This window comes from Tympanuchus pallidicinctus, unplaced genomic scaffold, assembly GCF_026119805.1.
Source record: "Tympanuchus pallidicinctus isolate F22 unplaced genomic scaffold, pur_lepc_1.0 scaffold3, whole genome shotgun sequence".
NCBI classification, from domain to species: Eukaryota; Metazoa; Chordata; class Aves; order Galliformes; family Phasianidae; genus Tympanuchus; species Tympanuchus pallidicinctus.
Window position 1 is genome coordinate 23806124 of NW_026294747.1, and position 17844 is coordinate 23823967.

Genomic DNA, 17844 nt, shown 5'->3' on the forward strand with positions numbered 1-17844 from the left:
CGCGGGCCGATCGGCGGGTGCGGAGTGCGCATGCGCGCGGCCGCGAGGCGGTGAGGGGCGGGCGGTGGGGCTGGGCCGGGAGCGGCGCCATAAGAGGCGTGCCGCCGCCCAGCTTCTCAGCGCTGCTGAGCGCCGCGTCGGGTTAGGTCGAGGGGGAGGTGAGGTCTTGTCGCTGCCTTTGGTTGCAGCTATGGGTTCCCGGGCGTCTACACTACTCCGGGACGAGGAGATTGAGGAGATCAAGAAGGAGACAGGCTGTGAGTATGGAGCAGTGGGCAGCGGTTGTCCTTCGCCGAGAGGCGTCTGGGCCGGTTGTGCCGGGCTCCTCGCACGGCTCGTAGAACGGGGACGGGAAGGCCGCGGGGCTGCCGGCTGGGTGGGCTGGGAAGTGCCCGTGGAGGCCGCTGAGAGCTGCTGGCCGGGGGCCTTTGCTCTCTCGTTGTAGTACTTTTTTTTTTCTCCCCAGCATTAGTTGTTGTGTTGCTACAGCTGAGGCTGTTGGGGGTATGGGGGAGCTAGTTTAACTTGTGGAAGTCTTGTGTTGAACAACAGTAACGAAAAAAATAAATTTCTGTTTTAGTTAGCAATTAGCAGAGTGTAGCTGCCTCTTAACCGGAGCCGTGTGCAGGGCTCTCCCCACTGTCTCTGGGCCCTCCAGCCATGGGGCACCCATTGCTTCCCCACTGCCTCTCCACCCTCAGGGTGAGGGATGATGGTGATGCTGCTTTCCATCTAATCAGAGCAGAGGTAGTATTGCTCTGCTGTTTGCTTTTTATTCTGGTTTTTCTTTGTCAAATCAGTGTCTCTTACAATATTCTTGCTCTGTTCATGCTTGCTGGTTTTTCCTTGCTCTGTAAAAATACTTTGGTTTTTTTTTTTCCTACTGAAATGTTGAGTTGTGTATGTCATAAGCAATAGTTTATTTGTGGCAGGGAAATGAGTGGGTCCAGAAAACGCTACAGGGGAACTAAGATAGTATTGGCCAATGTATTGGACAGCTGAGTGAGTTAACATACTTTCCGAGATCCTTTCCCTGTGTCAGGTGAACTTTGTACAGGAGGGTTATGATAAACAAGTGGGAATGTAAAAATCTGCATTTATATTCTTTTTTAACCACAAAAATCCATAGTGTGGAGGTGGCCTTGCTATTTAATATGCTCTTAAAAAAAAAACAAACCCTAAATCTGGAGTGCTCTTCCAGGAAGTTTAAGAAAAGGGAAAATTTACTTTTCTTTCCTTCTCGTACTTGATTTATTATTGATTGGATTTAATTCCTACAGTTTTATTTTTTGAATGGCTAAATAAATTGAGGTGGTTGTACAGGCATGACTTTCTGAGCAATAAACCCATCAAGCTCTAGTTGCCCTCTAAATGCTTTACTTAAATACCCATGTTAATGGTTTGTGATCAGAAGGTTTAAAATCTATTGCTTGAATTTACTTAATTTCTGTGTTTTTATTACTCAGTTTTATCTGTTGAAAAATGCAATTTGGTTAATCAAGTATTACTGATATTCTCTGATTTGTGCTTGCTTGTGAGCTGTCATAAAGTGCCTCTTGAACTTCATCAATTTTTTTTTTTCCCTCTTCAGTCTGTAAATGGAGTCTAGGAATGTATTTTCCTCTGCCTTTTCTACTTCTGTAGATAGATGGAAAATTCCACCAACCTGTAGGACTGTTCCATGCTTCACACAGGTGAACCTATACTTAATGCGAGGTACAAGATAGGAGAAATACAGGACTCTGAAGTTACCTGGAACAAAGTTTGCAGGAAGAATACTGAAGTAGTATTACTGAATAGGCTATCTGATCATTTGCTAGAAACTTGATGCTAATGATACTTCAGTTGTTAAAGAGTTTGAGAAAGGGACTTCTTGAAATAAACAATTTGGCAGTATTACATGCCGCTGATGGACTGATGTGGTAAGTTCTCTGAATGATTCTGTTTTGGCTTCCTTGAGGAAAATGCCTGTTCTAGTTCATCTGAAGTTAAGTACAAAAGAGCAGACCTAACATTTAACTTATTGGAATGAATTCAGTGATAGAATTTTATATAGCACAAAACTGAATAGCTGATAATACTAATATTAGTAATAAGCTATGTGTTAATGCTTCTTAGTTGAACAGACTGAAACGATATCTTTGTGGGAGCTTGAAGCATGGTCTTTCACAAGCCGTACAGTGACACTAAAAATCTCTTGAATGAAATTTTAAATTCAGGGGGAAGTTCTGTATTACATACTTCTTTATGTCGTGATGGAGAGCACTAGCTCAGTAAGTTTAGAAACATCTGCAAAGGCAGTGCTCCCAGGAACTGGAGACTACTGTGCCTATTAAGAGTTGTGCTTGCTGGCAGATTATCTCCAATCTGAGAGAAAAGTACTTTGCCATTTCAGTAATCACTATTAAGAAAAACAGATAGGATGTCCAAGATGTTGCTTGTCAGCATTCTTGCAAGCTCTTTGGAAAGCCATTGGAATGTAACAGTGTTCAAAGCCTTTGGTTCATACTCTTTGTTCCCATGCTTTGAAGCTGTTCATGTAAGGATTAATAATAAGCTAGCATTTATATGAGGATTTAAGAGAATTATTTAAGTAGTAAGAGGTGATGGATTTTCTTATGGTTATTTATGTGCTTAGGAAATATATTTTCATATATCATAAATAAAGGTAGTGTCACTGTTAAAGATGCTTTAAAAAAAAAAAAATGAAATGTGAATCTGCAATGCTTTTCCAGGTTTGATTTTTTTTCTCTGTATATATTGCATTTTTGAGATGTATTTGGAAATAGATAAACATCATATGTTTATATGATCTTGTGCTAGTGTTTTGGTCATGTTCCAGCATATCTCGTTGCTCAAAATTTTCTAATTAGCAAAATTAAAATAGAAGATACAGCTACAGTCTTGATTTGACTTAAACTTCTAGAAGGGCCTTAATGAGTATTATAGATAAAGTCATGTTTCAAGAAGCTTCAAGTCTTAGTTTTTGGTTATAAGAAGCGGTTGTAAGTTGCAAACCTTGCTCTGGTTTTCTTTAGGTCAGCAGGGAATTCTTTTGCCTGAGGAAGCTTTGAAAAGTGTCCGATGCTGCAGCTTTCATGAAGGATGAGAGTCAAATAGGAAATTAGGAAAGAGTGCAGTGCTGGATCTGAATCAGGTTCCTTTGTCATACTGCTATGATATGCTGTTTGTCCAGTATGATATCAACAAATGCTGTCTCCTGTCAATATGTGCCAACTCATCATATTCTGTTGTGGAGGTGTTCCAAAAATGGAGTTGGGTACACTGACTTGAAAATGAGAGATGGAGGACTTGAAAGTTTTGTTGTTGTTTTTTTTTTTTTTTTAAACCAAAGTTGTAACCCCAGGGTACTCACTTCATAATCCGTTGTTATGATTGCATGTATGGTATCTAAAAGAAGAAAGTGCAGATGCTGGAAGTCTTGAAAATAGCATTATTTACTTGCTGTGTGTGTTGCTTAACTTGAACTTGAGCAAGCTGCCCTGTTTGATGGGAGAGAAGTTGCCTTATGTGGAACTGAGCAAGTTGCCCAACCCAGTGCAAAGAATGAAGGTTGCTTAGGAGACATGAAAAAGAACAGTTGTTGGCAGGTCATCCTAGAAGAGGGAGCAGGTGAACCTAAACAAATAGGCTGGAAAAGAACAGACCTGATAAAAATAATTTTACTTCAGTTGTTACAGATCAGACAAGTGCTGTGCAACCTGTTCCCAAATAAATTTTGTATGTGGGCTGGTGTAGGCTTTTAAAACAATTCAATCCAAACATTGCAGTATGTGCTAGTTCAACACTGGATGTAATCACACCTTTACTGAGCAAACATTACAGCCCAATTCAGTCTTATTTCATGTATTGACTAACTTGTTGTGAGGGGGCTCTGAGAAGCCAACATTCTGTCAAATATTCTTTCAGTTTTACAGAATTAATATTCTAGATGTTCTGACTGTGGACTCCCCTAAGGTGCTGGATGTCTGGTACCTTTGAAATGCCTAATATTTTGGTAATGTTGATGCCATTGTGCTAAATTTAATAAGTGGCCTTGGAATAACTCTTGTAAATTGCAGATTTAGTCTGAAGTAATTTTTTTCTTTCCACTTGCTTTTTCAGCTCTCTCTTGAACTTGTTTAGAAATTGGCTTTTCAGTTTTGAATTCACTGTTCTAGAAGCCTGCAGCATGCTTTGAACCACAAAATGAATAAACTGTTTAGATTCAGACAATCCTGTAACAAACAAAAAGTGATCAGGTATCAAGCCTAGTCATTTTTGTAGAGGTGGAAGAGCAATACATTTCCCACCTAAAGGTGGGAGGAAAGAAACCAACAGGAGTAGAGACAAAGAAAAGAAGTAAAGATGCTACAAGAAAGGTCTGCAGTGTCTCGAATGACATGGAGAAGACTGGTGAAGGCTGTTGAGAAAATTTCCAGCAATAAAAGAAACACTGGAACTGTGATTCAGATCTCTTGGCAGTGCAGTTAGGTGCAGTGAGGTGTGCTCCTGCAGGGAATCACTGATGTGCTCTTTTTTTTTTTTCTTTCTTCAGTCTCCCACAGTCAAATCACTCGCTTGTATAGTCGCTTCACCAGCCTAGACAAAGGAGAAAATGGCACTCTTAGGTAGGTACTGACACTAATTTGTCTCTTTCTGTTGAAATGTCTTTAATGGTGGCTTGCTGTTGCGGGATGTGTGCATGTTTTTCTCATGTAGAGAATCACTGAGGCTGTTATAACAGGTTCCTTCATACATAGTGTCTGCATGGAATTTCAAACTTCTTTTATGAAAGAAATCTGATTGCTGGACTGAGTAAAGGTACTCTCAATAACAATTCTCTTTACCATAGAGCTGAAGGTTTGTAGTAATTAATACAGGAAAGCTCAGTTGACATTGAGGATCTAACAACACATGTTTAGAAATGTTAACCATATTTTTTAATTGTTGCTTCTCATACTACAAGCTGCCTCTAGTTTATAGGTAATTATTAAAAGAATTGTTCCACTAGGTTATCCTTATCCTGGTTTTCAAAAGAAAGATTTTTTTGAGAGCAAGAACTTCTAATTATATATGATGCCCCATGTCTTTAACAACAACCATGTCTGTTAATATGCTCAAAAATAACATGAAAGTGCTGGAACTAAGTCACTGCAACTAAATAAGTACTCACTAGATTCTTTCTTTCTAGTAGTAGCTAACTACTAGATGAAAAATGTGCAAGATGTTCCAATGCTGCACAGAAGTGAGCTGGTTAGCTGCAGTTTGTAGTGGTTTCACGCTAGTTGGTGGCTCTGCTGTACTTTACTGTTTTTTCACTCCCTCTCCTCAACAGAATTGGGAGAGAAAATGTGATGAAACAAGCTTGTCTTGTTTCTCATATTTTATCACCCCTCTCTCCCAGCTGTTGTGCAGTGTTGTTTCCCTGGTCTTAAATATGCTCTCACAGCTGTAAACAGTGTTGCACGCTGGCTCAGATTTGGCCTTTGATAGGTGCTCTTTTGAGCTGGTTGGAGCTGGCTCTCACCTAACATGAGGCAGCTGCTGTGCTCTGCTGATAGAGGGTCCCTTGCTACCAAAACCTATCACATAAGCCTAATAGACAGTTAAATAAAAATGAAGCTGAAATCTCATCTGCAAAATATTTTTAACTTTGATCCACTGAAACTGCTGGAAAGCATTATCTGGTTATTGTATAACATGTTACTGTTTTGCTCTTTATTTACTGGACTAATTATAAACTCTTATTATACTTGACTGTTTACTGTTCTATTGATGATGCCTACAGACATCTAACAGATGAGCTGGTCATGACTGAACATGCCAGAACTGCAGTTTTGCAACCAACATAAACTGGTCTAAGACTGTAGTCTCTTGCTGGAAGTCTCTTGCTTTTCTGTGTTGATTTTGGTGTTCAAGGCTCATCTTTGGAAGCTAATGTACATTTCTGAAAACTTGCCAAAAGAATGAACAAAAAAGGGGATCTAACCTGTTTACAGACAGGTTTTGCTTCACATCACTGTATAGCCACATATGCTGGAACCAGTGCAGAAGCTTGAGATGATGCAGGACAGCGGGAAGAGGAAAGACCTCCTAACATAGTGTACTGGTCTGGTGGGAATGGGATTAATTTTCTTCATAGCTATTCCATTGCTCCCAAACCCAGTAAACATTGATTCAGCGATCACCTGGGTTTTTTCCATGATCTGATCTTGCAAAGTGTGGCTGTAGAATGGCCTATAAAGTTAGACCTTTCTATAAACCTGTCCACACATAACACTACTTCCTGCCATTTACTTCCATGACTCATGCAATTCCTTTGGGTGCTACAAATTGCCGACTTCTCAGTTAACATTTAAGTTGTGCTGTCCTGTTGTGTAAACATGTCTAAGTGATCAGTTTTGATCAGTGTTAAAAGTACACTTAATTCCCATTTGGTTTGTGTAGATATTTTTAGCCTGTCATTTGAACTGTGGTTGTACTGTAAGTGCATGGACTGGCATAGCTGAAGGGATGGCAAGATGGAGTGTGGGGGTGGGAACAATTGTCTTGATGGGATGGGCGGGAGCTGCTTAAACCTGTCCTGTCACCGAACCTGATGTATCATAAATTGTAACCCTGGCTGTTGTGACTAACAGACTAGCTGATGATCTATAGGTAAAAATACTACTAATGTCTCAATTGAGTTACTTGAAGTGAATACTAACGGCATCTTCAAAATCTGCGTGTGGATTTTGTCTTTGGTTAAAGATGGTTGTATTCACAACAGTCCAGCACAATTGGAACCTGGATGCACATGCTTTCTCAGTCCCTCCCTTCAACTTTTAAGGATTCAGTAGATGAATTTGAAGTTTTATAAAATTCACAGTGATCATATTTGATTTGTGTAAGAGGAATAGTTAGTCATATATTCTATGAAAGATGCATATTGCTTAGTAGTTCATAGAAACATAGAATAGCCTGGGTTGAAAAGAGCCACAGTGATCATCTAGTTTCAACCCCTGTGCTGTGTGCAGGGTTGCCAACAACTACACCAGGCTGCCCAGGGCCACATCCAGCCTGGCCTTGGATGCCTCCAGTGATGGGGCATTCACATCCTCCTTGGGCAACCTGGTTGGTTTCATAGGGTTAAATATCAGGAGATGTTTTACTGTCTCTGTTGATAACCATGTGGTACTTGGAAAAGGAAATGAAGTTCATTTGGAAAAATCCTCAAGTGTGCAAACTGTTCTGTGAACTTGCATTCTTGGCCTCTGAGCGCGGCCGTATCCAGCCATGGCTGTGTTAAAGTGGCATTCAAATTTTGAAACCTGTTATGGCACTCACAATATGTGGAAGCAGTCATTAAGTTTAAGTAATGGAAAAGTATTTCCTGAAAAACAGTGCTGGGGGTAGTGGGTCAGAAGCTTAGAAAGCATGGCTTCTGAAATACTGATCAAATAACTTCTGGGTAAGCAAGAAGTTACTGTGCTTATTGTCATCAGATAATTTTGAAGGAATGTTGTTTTTTTTGCCCCCTCTTTATCTTCTGCTTAGAATTGCAGCAACTGGTGAATGCTATCAGTTCTTTAGAAGTGTAGAGAAAACATGGTATTTCCTTCATTTTCTTAAACAAAATTGCCAAACTGACTTGTGCCATATGAATGAAAACAGGTTGTAAAAGCCAGGGTAACTGTTCTTGTTGTCTTTTATTTTAATATTGTGTCTAGGAGCCTCTTGTATAGCGGCAACTTCTGCACTGGGAAATGACATGTTAAACACTTAAAAAGTATTTTTTTGCTGTACAGCGATCGGTTTAGCCTGGTGAGTTGTGAAGGACGGTAGGCAAGTGTTCTGAAAGCTGATGGTAGAGCAGACATACTGTGCTATTTGTGCAAATTCTGCACTTAAAAATGCTGTTCACAAGACTGTCTCTTGGAGAACTTTTAGAAAGCCTTTGGTGCTGGGAGAAGGGTAATGAACTATCAGGGCCATCTGCTGACTTTTGTCAGCAAGTTCAATCAGCTCAGACTGAGAAAGTTCTAGGCTTGTTCTTAATAGTTCCAACTGATAGTGCATGCATTAACAACAGTGTACAAGCTAACTCTCCGAGTATGGAATTCTTTGCCTTTGCTTAAGAAAATGTGAAGGATTTCTAGCTTTGTCTAAAACTGACAAAACAGGCAGCGTATGGATTTGGATTGGTGAATGATGGGTTACTATAATAGTTCATGCTTCTGTCCTTGACTGTCCATTCATTTATTTTATATTGCTTTCTGTTGCTTTTCTTCTAGTTATTTTGGCATTCTTTTCCTAATGTTTATAAAGCAATTATTCCCCAGTTAAGAAACCATTTTTAAACTTTTATAAACTGTGTGTAAGGTTGAAGTTAGATGAGATGGCTGACATGGCTGTTGAAAGAGGAGGGTGATAGTTCTTTCTGTATCACTTCTCCATGTTCTTGGCACATCTTTGTCAGCTGTGGTGGTATTTGCAAAGAGAAGCTGTTCAAAAATTAGTCTAATTAATCAAAGATAATTGAGAGAATGGAGAAGAAAAAGCGAGGAACTTTCCTTTTTGTTAATGAGGTGCGTTAGACCATCAGACAGTCTGACAAATGTTAAAGCTGATGTTGACGGGGGAAGAGAACAATAAAATGTCTTTTCAGTAGTAACCTGTGAAATCTGACCATGGTGCTATTTACTCTACTTTGAATTATACCCTTTTAAATTTTTTTTAGAAGCTTTAAATATTTCTTATTGTCTTCACTCTGTGGTCATCTTCCCCTTTTTTCCATCCCTCATGTTAAATGTACTGTTTTACTTTGTTTCACCCACTCATTTTGAAGTAAAAGGGTGGACAGCCAGAAATAATGGGAGGAAAATAGAGTCCAGTCTTAAAATTGAGAAATTCCTTGCTGCAATCTGTGAATGCTCTGGAATACATATAAAACATCCGGTCTCCACAATAACATGCAGTTAAAGGTTGCTTTGCACGTTATGTTTAAGCAAGGGTTTAGTTGAAGCCTAGCCCTGGAAATAACCATGTTAGAAGTTGCTATGTTACTAAAACAGAAGAAACAGAGGGCATCTGATTTTCCTGCAAGTTCCAGCCTCAGCCACATGAAGTTGGCCCCAAATGACTGCAGGAAGTTTTCCTTTATGAAGTGGAGAATAACTTGCATCATGCATTAATTTACTTTTATGGCCATGAGAGCCATTTCAATTATAACACTCACTCAGTAATGCGCTCTTAACAAGCAAAAATGGTCTGCTGCAATCCTGATAATGACAGGACAAATAGGTTTGAAACCTGGGGAGTTATTTGTGGTTAATTGTTAATCTCCTGCTATAAAGTAGAACTGGAAGTTGGAATGCTGAGTGTTAATTGAGGCTTGATACTAAGAAATAGTGATATACAAGTAGAAAACCTTGAAATGTGAAGATTTTTGCCTTGAATGGAATCTGAGAGCAGTTGCTGCTTTTAGATCCTAAATGCTAGCATTGAAGTTATGTTACTGAAGTGTTGCTTCTAGGGTGCATGTTTTCCACATCACCGCTTTTCATACCTGAGTCATTAATGCATGCTCTGCCCTTCAGCTATAGCTTGAAAAGGTAGCAGTCCTGGAGGGTAGGGTAACAAGTTGATTGTGTTATGCAGATGGTGACTTTGCCAATTAAAAATAATTCAGACCTGGTCAGAGCAGATGTAGGTTTAAAAATATGATCAGGTCATTCTATTAGAAGGTCAAACAGTTTTAGCCATGTTGTAACAGATGTGCTATAATTGGGGCTAACTGTGCAGTGGTGTAACTAAGTACTAGGAATACTTCAGAGTTCATTTACAGTGTGGACAGAAGAGTCTGGGATTACGGGGGCTGGTTTTGTGGGTTTTGTTTGGTTTTTGTAGCCTTAATATGGTGGCTATATTATTATACATAATAATGTACAATATTAACATTGTAATTGTTATTGTTATATTTTATTATTGTACTTTAAAGCCCAGATGACCATGAAATATATCTTATACCAATGAACTGCTGCGCTCTATTATATTGAAAAAAACTTTGTTTCTGGAGGTATTTACAAAGAGTTGCTTAGTGTGCCTGCCTTGGCAATGACAGGATTACCCCACTTTCCTGTCAAGGAGATATTGTTAGGCTGGAAGAAAAATTATCCAGGCGATTTTAATAATAAAGTGGACACTGTTTTCATGATCATACTGGCATGAAGGAATTACTTTAGATCAGCATAGCTTTTGTCTTTTTCTTTGGCAGAAAAAAAGTTCTAACAATAAGTGTAGCTATGCTTATTCTAGCATGTGCCTATATATATAATCATGAGTAGAAAGGAGAAGGCTGGCAAGAGCAATGAATCTTGGCAATGAACTGGTGAAGCAGCATCTAGTACACAAGCTAGGACTGAACTTACTGTTTTAAAATAGAAGTGCTTCTTAGTGGGAGATAAAAATATGAAATTTAGCATTCATCATGTAGGAAGTTCTTTCATGAAACTGAACAGTGCAGATCACCTGCAAGTATATGTGGAGGAGCATAGCATGATATTGTCCTAGAATCTGGAGTGAACTAGTCTGGAGAAATCATTGCCAGATGTAGCTCCAAAACACATCGTTTAAGAAGTTTACTTTTCCTTCAAAATCATTTCAGAAGTTTTCCTTCCTTAAATTGAAAACTAGTGAGCACCATTTCTAGGGATGCTTCTAGCACAGATAGTGTTAGCATCTCAGTTCTTCTTAAGCAGTTATTTCTCCTGTGACTTGCAGACTTGTTTATGCAGGCTTGTTGTGTTCTTACCTCACTTAGCCGTGAAGACTTCCAGCGGATTCCGGAGCTTGCCATCAATCCTCTGGGAGACCGAATTATCAATGCCTTTTTTTCAGAAGGGTGAGTTCCAACTGCCTGGATTTGTGAATAGTCACAAAATGTACAGTTTGTCAGTACATTCCTACTTTTAATAGGAATGAAATGATGATTAAAGCACAGAATTTGAATTCGGTGGTAACTCAACATCTCAAACTTCTCATAGTCACGTTGGTATGTTGCTTCCTCTGTATGCTTTCATTACATAATAAGAGACACTTGTCTCTTTTGAGAGAGTTTTGTATGCTTTATTCAGTGACAAGATTTGCCTGCATGTCACTATTGTCTGTTCTTCTTGCTATCCTGCTTTTGAAGAAGGTCAAAGGCATGGACTTTGATTCTTAAAGCAAACTTGTAGCAGTAATACTTTAGGTGAAGTAGCATTGCAGTTAACTAATTAAATTTTTTCTTTGCTTTTTTTTGCCTTCTAAGTGTGCCTTAGTTAACAGATCAACTTCTGTTTTTTAATTTGCGTCATATTTAAGGTGTAGCTTATGACACTTGCAGCATGAGTCCAAAGAGGCAGATTTCCAGTATTGAAGGCCAGGATTCAGATCAGCAAGACGTACTGCTAGACTTGGGTGTAGTTGCAGGATAACTTAGGCAAAGGTAAAAGGTGAAAGCTTGAATTTAAACACTGCTTGTGGGCAAAGAGGGGAGTAGTCCGTAACAAGACTTCTTGCAGGTTTTTTCCCTTGTATATCACACAAGAGCTGCCTTTGATCACAGGTTGCTAAACCCTGGGTAGATAGGAATTAAGAATTTCCATGGTATGGACAACTGAGACATTTTTACTGTTCTTTATTGAAATAAAAAACCTGTATGAACTATGCTGAAGCTGACTGGCTAAAATGCTTGTGCAGGGAGGACCAAGTGAATTTCCGTGGATTCATGAGGACACTAGCCCACTTCCGGCCCATAGAAGATAATGAAAAGAGCAAAGACCAGAATGGACCAGAACCACTGAACAGCCGAAGTAACAAGCTCCACTGTAAGAAATAGGGACCTTCTGTTAGAAGCAATTCAGATTCTTTTCTCTCTCTGAGAAGAGAGCAAAGGGATTTAGCGTCTTCTACCCAGTCTTTCCCTGTGGAATGATACCCTATAATAACCTGATTTTTTTTTAAATGAACTTGCAATCTTACCTGTCCAGAATATCAGTAGTCAACCTATATTTGTGTAAGATTTGATAGAATTGTTTGAATCTTAAGTTCATATGTCTTTTGTTATGAAACATTTAGGAAATGTTTAAAAATGGTTTGCAATGGTTATATCATATTAAGAAGCCATGTTTTGTGCACAGATGGGCTTTTCTATATCTTTCTCCAGTCTTCTGTGTAATATAGTGCTTACTGAATGCACTAGGCAGTGCTTCCCAGAGCACTTAAAAGTTGTTGTAAATCTCAGCAAGAGTATAGTGGAAGGTAAAGGACAATTGTAAAAATAGCTGGCTCTGAAGTCAAAGTAGTGAATACATCTTAGAGCCACTGTGATTAAGGGCTTTGAAGAATTAACTCTGCAAGTAGAATGCTTCTGTAACTTTGAGTACTTACGTGTGTACTTAATGTTCCTCACTTCTCGGCAAAAATGTGGTAATAACCTTCTATGGAACTGAACATGAATTGTGTGGAGTCAAAATTCTACATGAGTTATCTTAAAATGATTTGTGATGAGTTGTTATTATTTTTATAGGTAGTTGTCAGGAAGAAAAACAATGGCACTTGAATTCAGTGCTCTTTTTCTCTCCCTGCAGTTGCTTTTCGGTTATATGATCTAGACAAGGATGACAAGATTTCCAGGGATGAGCTTCTTCAGGTACTTCAGACTATTCCATCATCTGTCATTTCACACCATTTAGAATGAAGAGGGGTGTTGGTAACAATCTTGATGGAATTCTTGCAGGAATTTGTGGTTATTTGTTATCTCTGGTTTAAAGCTTTAGATATATGAAGCCTTAATCTCATTTGGTAGCCCAGATTGTTTGATCAAACCATTGGTTTGATAGAAACCAGGGATTCTAGATTTAGTTTTAAACTACAGTGTTAGGCTAAATGAGATCTTACTAGAAATGATTCCTATAAGGAAGGTCTGATCGATAGAGATGCTTAAAAATCCAACAAATACACTAAGTCTCTTAAGAGCTGTCTTCTGCAACTTTCTAACATGACTTCATAGGGGACATTGCTAAGGGTGAATGCAGTCATTCTTCTGGTTGTCATTGTACTCTCTAACTAGAATAAAACTCTGTGAAACTGCAGCAAAGACCAGCAAAGATGATCAAAGTTCATCAGTGGCTGTATGCATTTAAGCTAGGCTTAAGCTAGGAGTAATTACATACTGCTAATCCTGGGAGGTAGACATGGCAATTTGTGGTTCTTGATGTAAGACAAGGTTTTGATTTTGACTGAAACTGCCCACTTTCAATCTGTGCAGAAGATGCTTTACTAAATGTTAGGGGGTAATGGCTGCTATCACTTGTGCATATACTTAGAAAATTCCTGTAGGAAGCATTTTGAACGGTAGATGTTCAAATCAAGTATTCATACATTTTGTGGGAAAAATTAGAAGCATTGGAACAAAATGTTATTCTTTTCTAGTTTCAGAAGTTTTTTTTACTACTTCTGTGTCTTTCAGCTGCTTAGTGAGAAAGCTGGCTGAAGAAGAAAGCTTTCTTTCCTGCAATTCTTTATGTATAAGGACCAGTAATAATAAAAAAAAAAACTACCCAAACTGTCCAGAAATATTTCCATGGAAATCTTTGAGTTGTTCTTCTAAGTCATTACCTAAACAGCATGCATGAGAAATAATATTAAGAATACTTGTATTTATACCACCTATGATTAAAAAATAATAATCTAAGGACTTACATACGTTACAGGTGTTACGGATGATGGTTGGTGTCAACATCTCAGATGAGCAGCTTGGCAGCATTGCTGACAGGACAATCCAGGAAGCCGATCAAGATGGGGATTGTGCCATCTCCTTTGCAGAGTTTGTAAAGGTTGGTAAATTACGTATTTGACACAAGTAAATGCAGCTGTAAACAGACAGATCATTCAGACTTAAATGCAGATGGGAAAATAAGTTGTTGAAGTATTTCTTCTGCTTGCATTTGGCTTATTAGGACAGATGTTTAAGCTGTTCTCTTAGGGTGCAAATAATTAGTCCATGCTTCTCTCGTGTAAGCTACAGCACTGAACATACTGCAGAATTTTCATCTCATGAGAAGACTACTTCAGGCATCTGATCCTAAACGTATATTGTAGAATAAGGTGTTAATGAAATAGTGACAAGAGCTTAAAAATGAGATAACAATATACTCCCGAAACCAGCTCATAATGAGGCAATAGAGATTTGCAATGCAACAAACAATGTAATATTATTATAAATGCTTCTTTCTACACAAATAGCCTGACTAGCAGTAACAACAAAATAATTCTGTATAGCTGTGTTGGTCCAATTTCACTTTATATTTTCTGTTACACAACCAATTATATACTAACATACAGACTCCTAGCTGTAGTCCTGTTAATTGCATCTCCTGATGGTTGCAGGCATAGCTAGCAGTAAGGAGCCATTATGTAGTCAGCAGAAAAAAGTGGTCCTCCAAGTAACAATTTTAATGTAGTGGGATGGGATTGATGATAGGAATCAGACACATCCTGGATGTATGGACAAAGATGAGATGAGGCAGCATAAACAAAATGTAATGTGGGAAATTCTTAGTAGGATCAGGTGCTAGAGATACAGAACCCCTCTTCCTTTGAGAAATTTAAAACTCAACTGGGTGAGACCTTCAGTGACTTAATCTAGCTGGCCCTGCTTTACGCACTGAGAAAGCTGAACTAAATGATATCCAGGAATCTCTTAGAACTTAAATTACTTTAAATTCAGCTTTAAAATGGTCTGCTGTGGTCTTTTAGTTCAACTGCTTGTGTCCCTTTTTCTAGTCCATTGTTTCCTCACCATGCATTCTTGTACAATCTACTTTTGAGAATAGCTCAGCCCTTTCTGGACTACTGGCAACCTGCATCAGTTGTATTTTAGTTGACATCCTTCTTCAGATTTAAATGGCTGGAGTTTCTTTCCAGAACAAAACACAGCAGTCTCTAGATGAATGTCATGCCAAATTGAAGATGCTCTATGTTCCTGCCCATGTCTTTTTTACTTGCAAGAAAGAAATATCTTGTGTAAATTAACTAAAATAACTGTTTCTGGATCTTATTGCAGGTTTTGGAGAAGGTGGACGTAGAGCAGAAAATGAGTATTCGTTTTCTTCACTGATGGATGGAGAACCCATTCCTTTCCACCCTTACTATAAAATGAATAGAACTTCATTATTTCCTTGCCACCTTCCCCCAAAGCATTGTTACTGGTGCATACAAAATACATCTCCAACCCTTCACTGATTTGTTCTACCAATGTGAACATTCCCTGTGCATCAGGAACTAAGAGAAGTAGCTGCCATGGAACTTGGAAAGGAGCATTAAAAAAAAATCCTTCCATTTTTAATTTTTACTTCTTCCCTTGTCTCCTTTTGCGTTATGAGTAAATGTTTCTCCTTTTGGTGTACTGCAGTTTAATCTACAAACTGATTCTTCTGAGTTCTGAATCTGAGAATGGAAAAAGGAAAATGCCACAGAAATGCCTTCTGAAACGCTTCTTGAAGATGAGTATCTACTCAAATACTAAGTGCAGTGATAATTGTTCACCTTCATTTCCAGTAGTGGCTTCACATCATAGCTATCTCTTTCTTCCTTAGTTGGCTCTTTATTTTTTTTTCTTCCCTGCTTTCAAATCTTGACTTCTACAAAAAGATGATATAGTTCTTATGGTGTCATTGCAAACTAGCACAGAATGCATGGTAACAGTCCAGAGGTATGGTGTGGAGACCTTCTTTTGGGGATTGATTCACAGTAGGAGAATAGGCACAGAATAAGAGAATGTGTGGTGGAGATGGACAATGGTGTCCTCAAAGGAAATAGGAACTCTGCACTAAGTCACTTAAATAGTTTCTGCATTTGCTGCAGGAATGTTTCTTTCCTATGAGTAGCTTCCAAACTTGACATGACATGAAGTCAGGTGAAACATGAAGTACCTTTTCCAGGTTGCTTTACTCTAAGATGCCTCTTCCCATTCGGGTGGCTTTGCCTCTGAAGGTGTAAACTTGTTTACCAGCATACATAATGCAAGAAAACTATTCATGCCAAAAACTGGGATTTGTCTTTCTGTCACTGCCCTGATAAGTGTCTTTGGAACATCACTGATTTTTATTTTTTTTTCTTAATTCTAGTGACCTAGACACTAGTAGTTATTTGCACTTTTCAGTATGGAAGTCCTGGTCTTTTAGATTTGTGTTGATTGTACTAGGTGTGTTTATGGAAGGTTGGGCATGCAAATATTGCTTGGAAGTACATATTTTGAGTACTACCAGTGATATTTCAGAATATATTCCTACATAAATCTCTCTGCAAGTATAAGATAATTATGCTTTCATTTATCTTTCATTTAATACAGTTAATATATTTACTCCCAATCAAATCAAGATGTCGGAAGTATTGAAGGTTCAACAGCAGCACACTTTTCTGTGGTTAGATTGGCAAATGATCTCACCTAGTTCAGCTGGAGCAGCCTATGGTCTGGGAAGACCTTACAGTAAAACCAAAAAGCCCTAGGAGCTTCTTTATTGAAGAATCAGTGTTACAACTGCTTCTTTGTCATTTGTTTATATTTCTATAAATACTGCCAGTCTCAAACTACCCTCAAATATTCGTTTTATTTTCTTTGTTCCTTGACTCATTTACTTCTGTAAAATAACATGCAGGTCTCTGAAGGATTTCTGGTTTGTTTTAAATTAAGGAATTGCAGAATAAAATGCTATCCTTTGTTTTGCAGTGCGCAGCACAAGTCCAGAAACAAATTAAAAACCTCTGTATGAGGAAAAATGTTTTGACTGTCATGTAAAATAGGATTGTAATAATGTTAATGAAGTAGTTTGTTTTTTGGGGTTTTTTTTGTTTTTTTGTTTTTTTTTTTGAAGTTGTACGCATTGTGATCTGCTTTAAAGTGTTGCTCTCCTATTCTGGCTGTATAGTTGTAACCTACAGTTGTGCCTTATTGTCCCAGTGAGACTGGATATTGTATTTATCAACCCATAAATAAACCTTCCACTGTATTAAAAAACAAACACACAATTTATTGTAACTGATATCCTCAGGCTAGAAAAATTAAGTACCAGTGCAATAGTATAGCTAGCATGCTTTACAAATGAATTCTTATAACTTTGAGAGTATTGCCAAAACCCTTCTTTCTGCTGGTAAAGTGGAAGAAACCAGTAGTCCAAAACAGGACCTCCGCAGGAGCACATGCAACACTACAACATGGATTCTGTAAGAACAGGAGCATTACATTTCTCCATGGTTCCAAACAAGGGTGGGGGGTGTTTTGGTGCTTTTTTTTCCTTGAGGGTGGAGGAAAGAAAGGGGAAGGAAAAAAGCAGATCTGACTTTCCTATTAGCTGTTCAAATCAACTAGAAGCTGTATGGGATGCAAAGCAATAGGACGGCAACCTTAGGCTTGTGGTATTTTGTCTTTACTGAAGTTTATAGGCTAGTTTTAGAGATGGGCATTGGTTATCGAGAAGCTGTTTTTATCTTCCTTCATGAGAAGCAGCTGATTGATAAGTATTGTTAGCAACCTTCCTGAGGCTTCCATACCCCATGCTAGTCAAGGATAAACTACAAGAACATGATTCTCTAGTTTACAGCTTAGGCTGTCTACAACTGAGTATCTTATTCAGTGTTCTGCAGCCTGTGTATTTGAGTTGTGAAGTGAGAGGTGGTAGACAAGTTGTACAGAAGGGAGATTTCATGTTTAATTTAAAATATTTCAAAAGGAATCTGTACAGATGTAAACAGATCTCCGCAAAAAAAAAAAAAATAAAAAAAAATTGAGAATAGTGTTCAGATGTTAGCAGTGGAGGC

At 38.4% G+C, this 17844-nt stretch overlaps 1 protein-coding gene across 1 annotated transcript; it reads left to right on the forward strand.

The window, feature by feature from the left end:
- The first annotated feature begins 62 nt into the window (after positions 1-62).
- CHP1 (calcineurin like EF-hand protein 1) lies at positions 63-17048 on the forward strand. The gene is made up of 7 exons (XM_052696299.1): positions 63-257; positions 4559-4631; positions 10805-10885; positions 11725-11852; positions 12615-12676; positions 13740-13862; positions 15092-17048. Exons 1-7 carry the CDS (start codon positions 191-193, stop codon positions 15143-15145), a joined length of 588 nt encoding a protein of 195 aa, XP_052552259.1. The 5' UTR covers positions 63-190; the 3' UTR covers positions 15146-17048.
- The last annotated feature ends 796 nt before the right edge of the window (positions 17049-17844 follow it).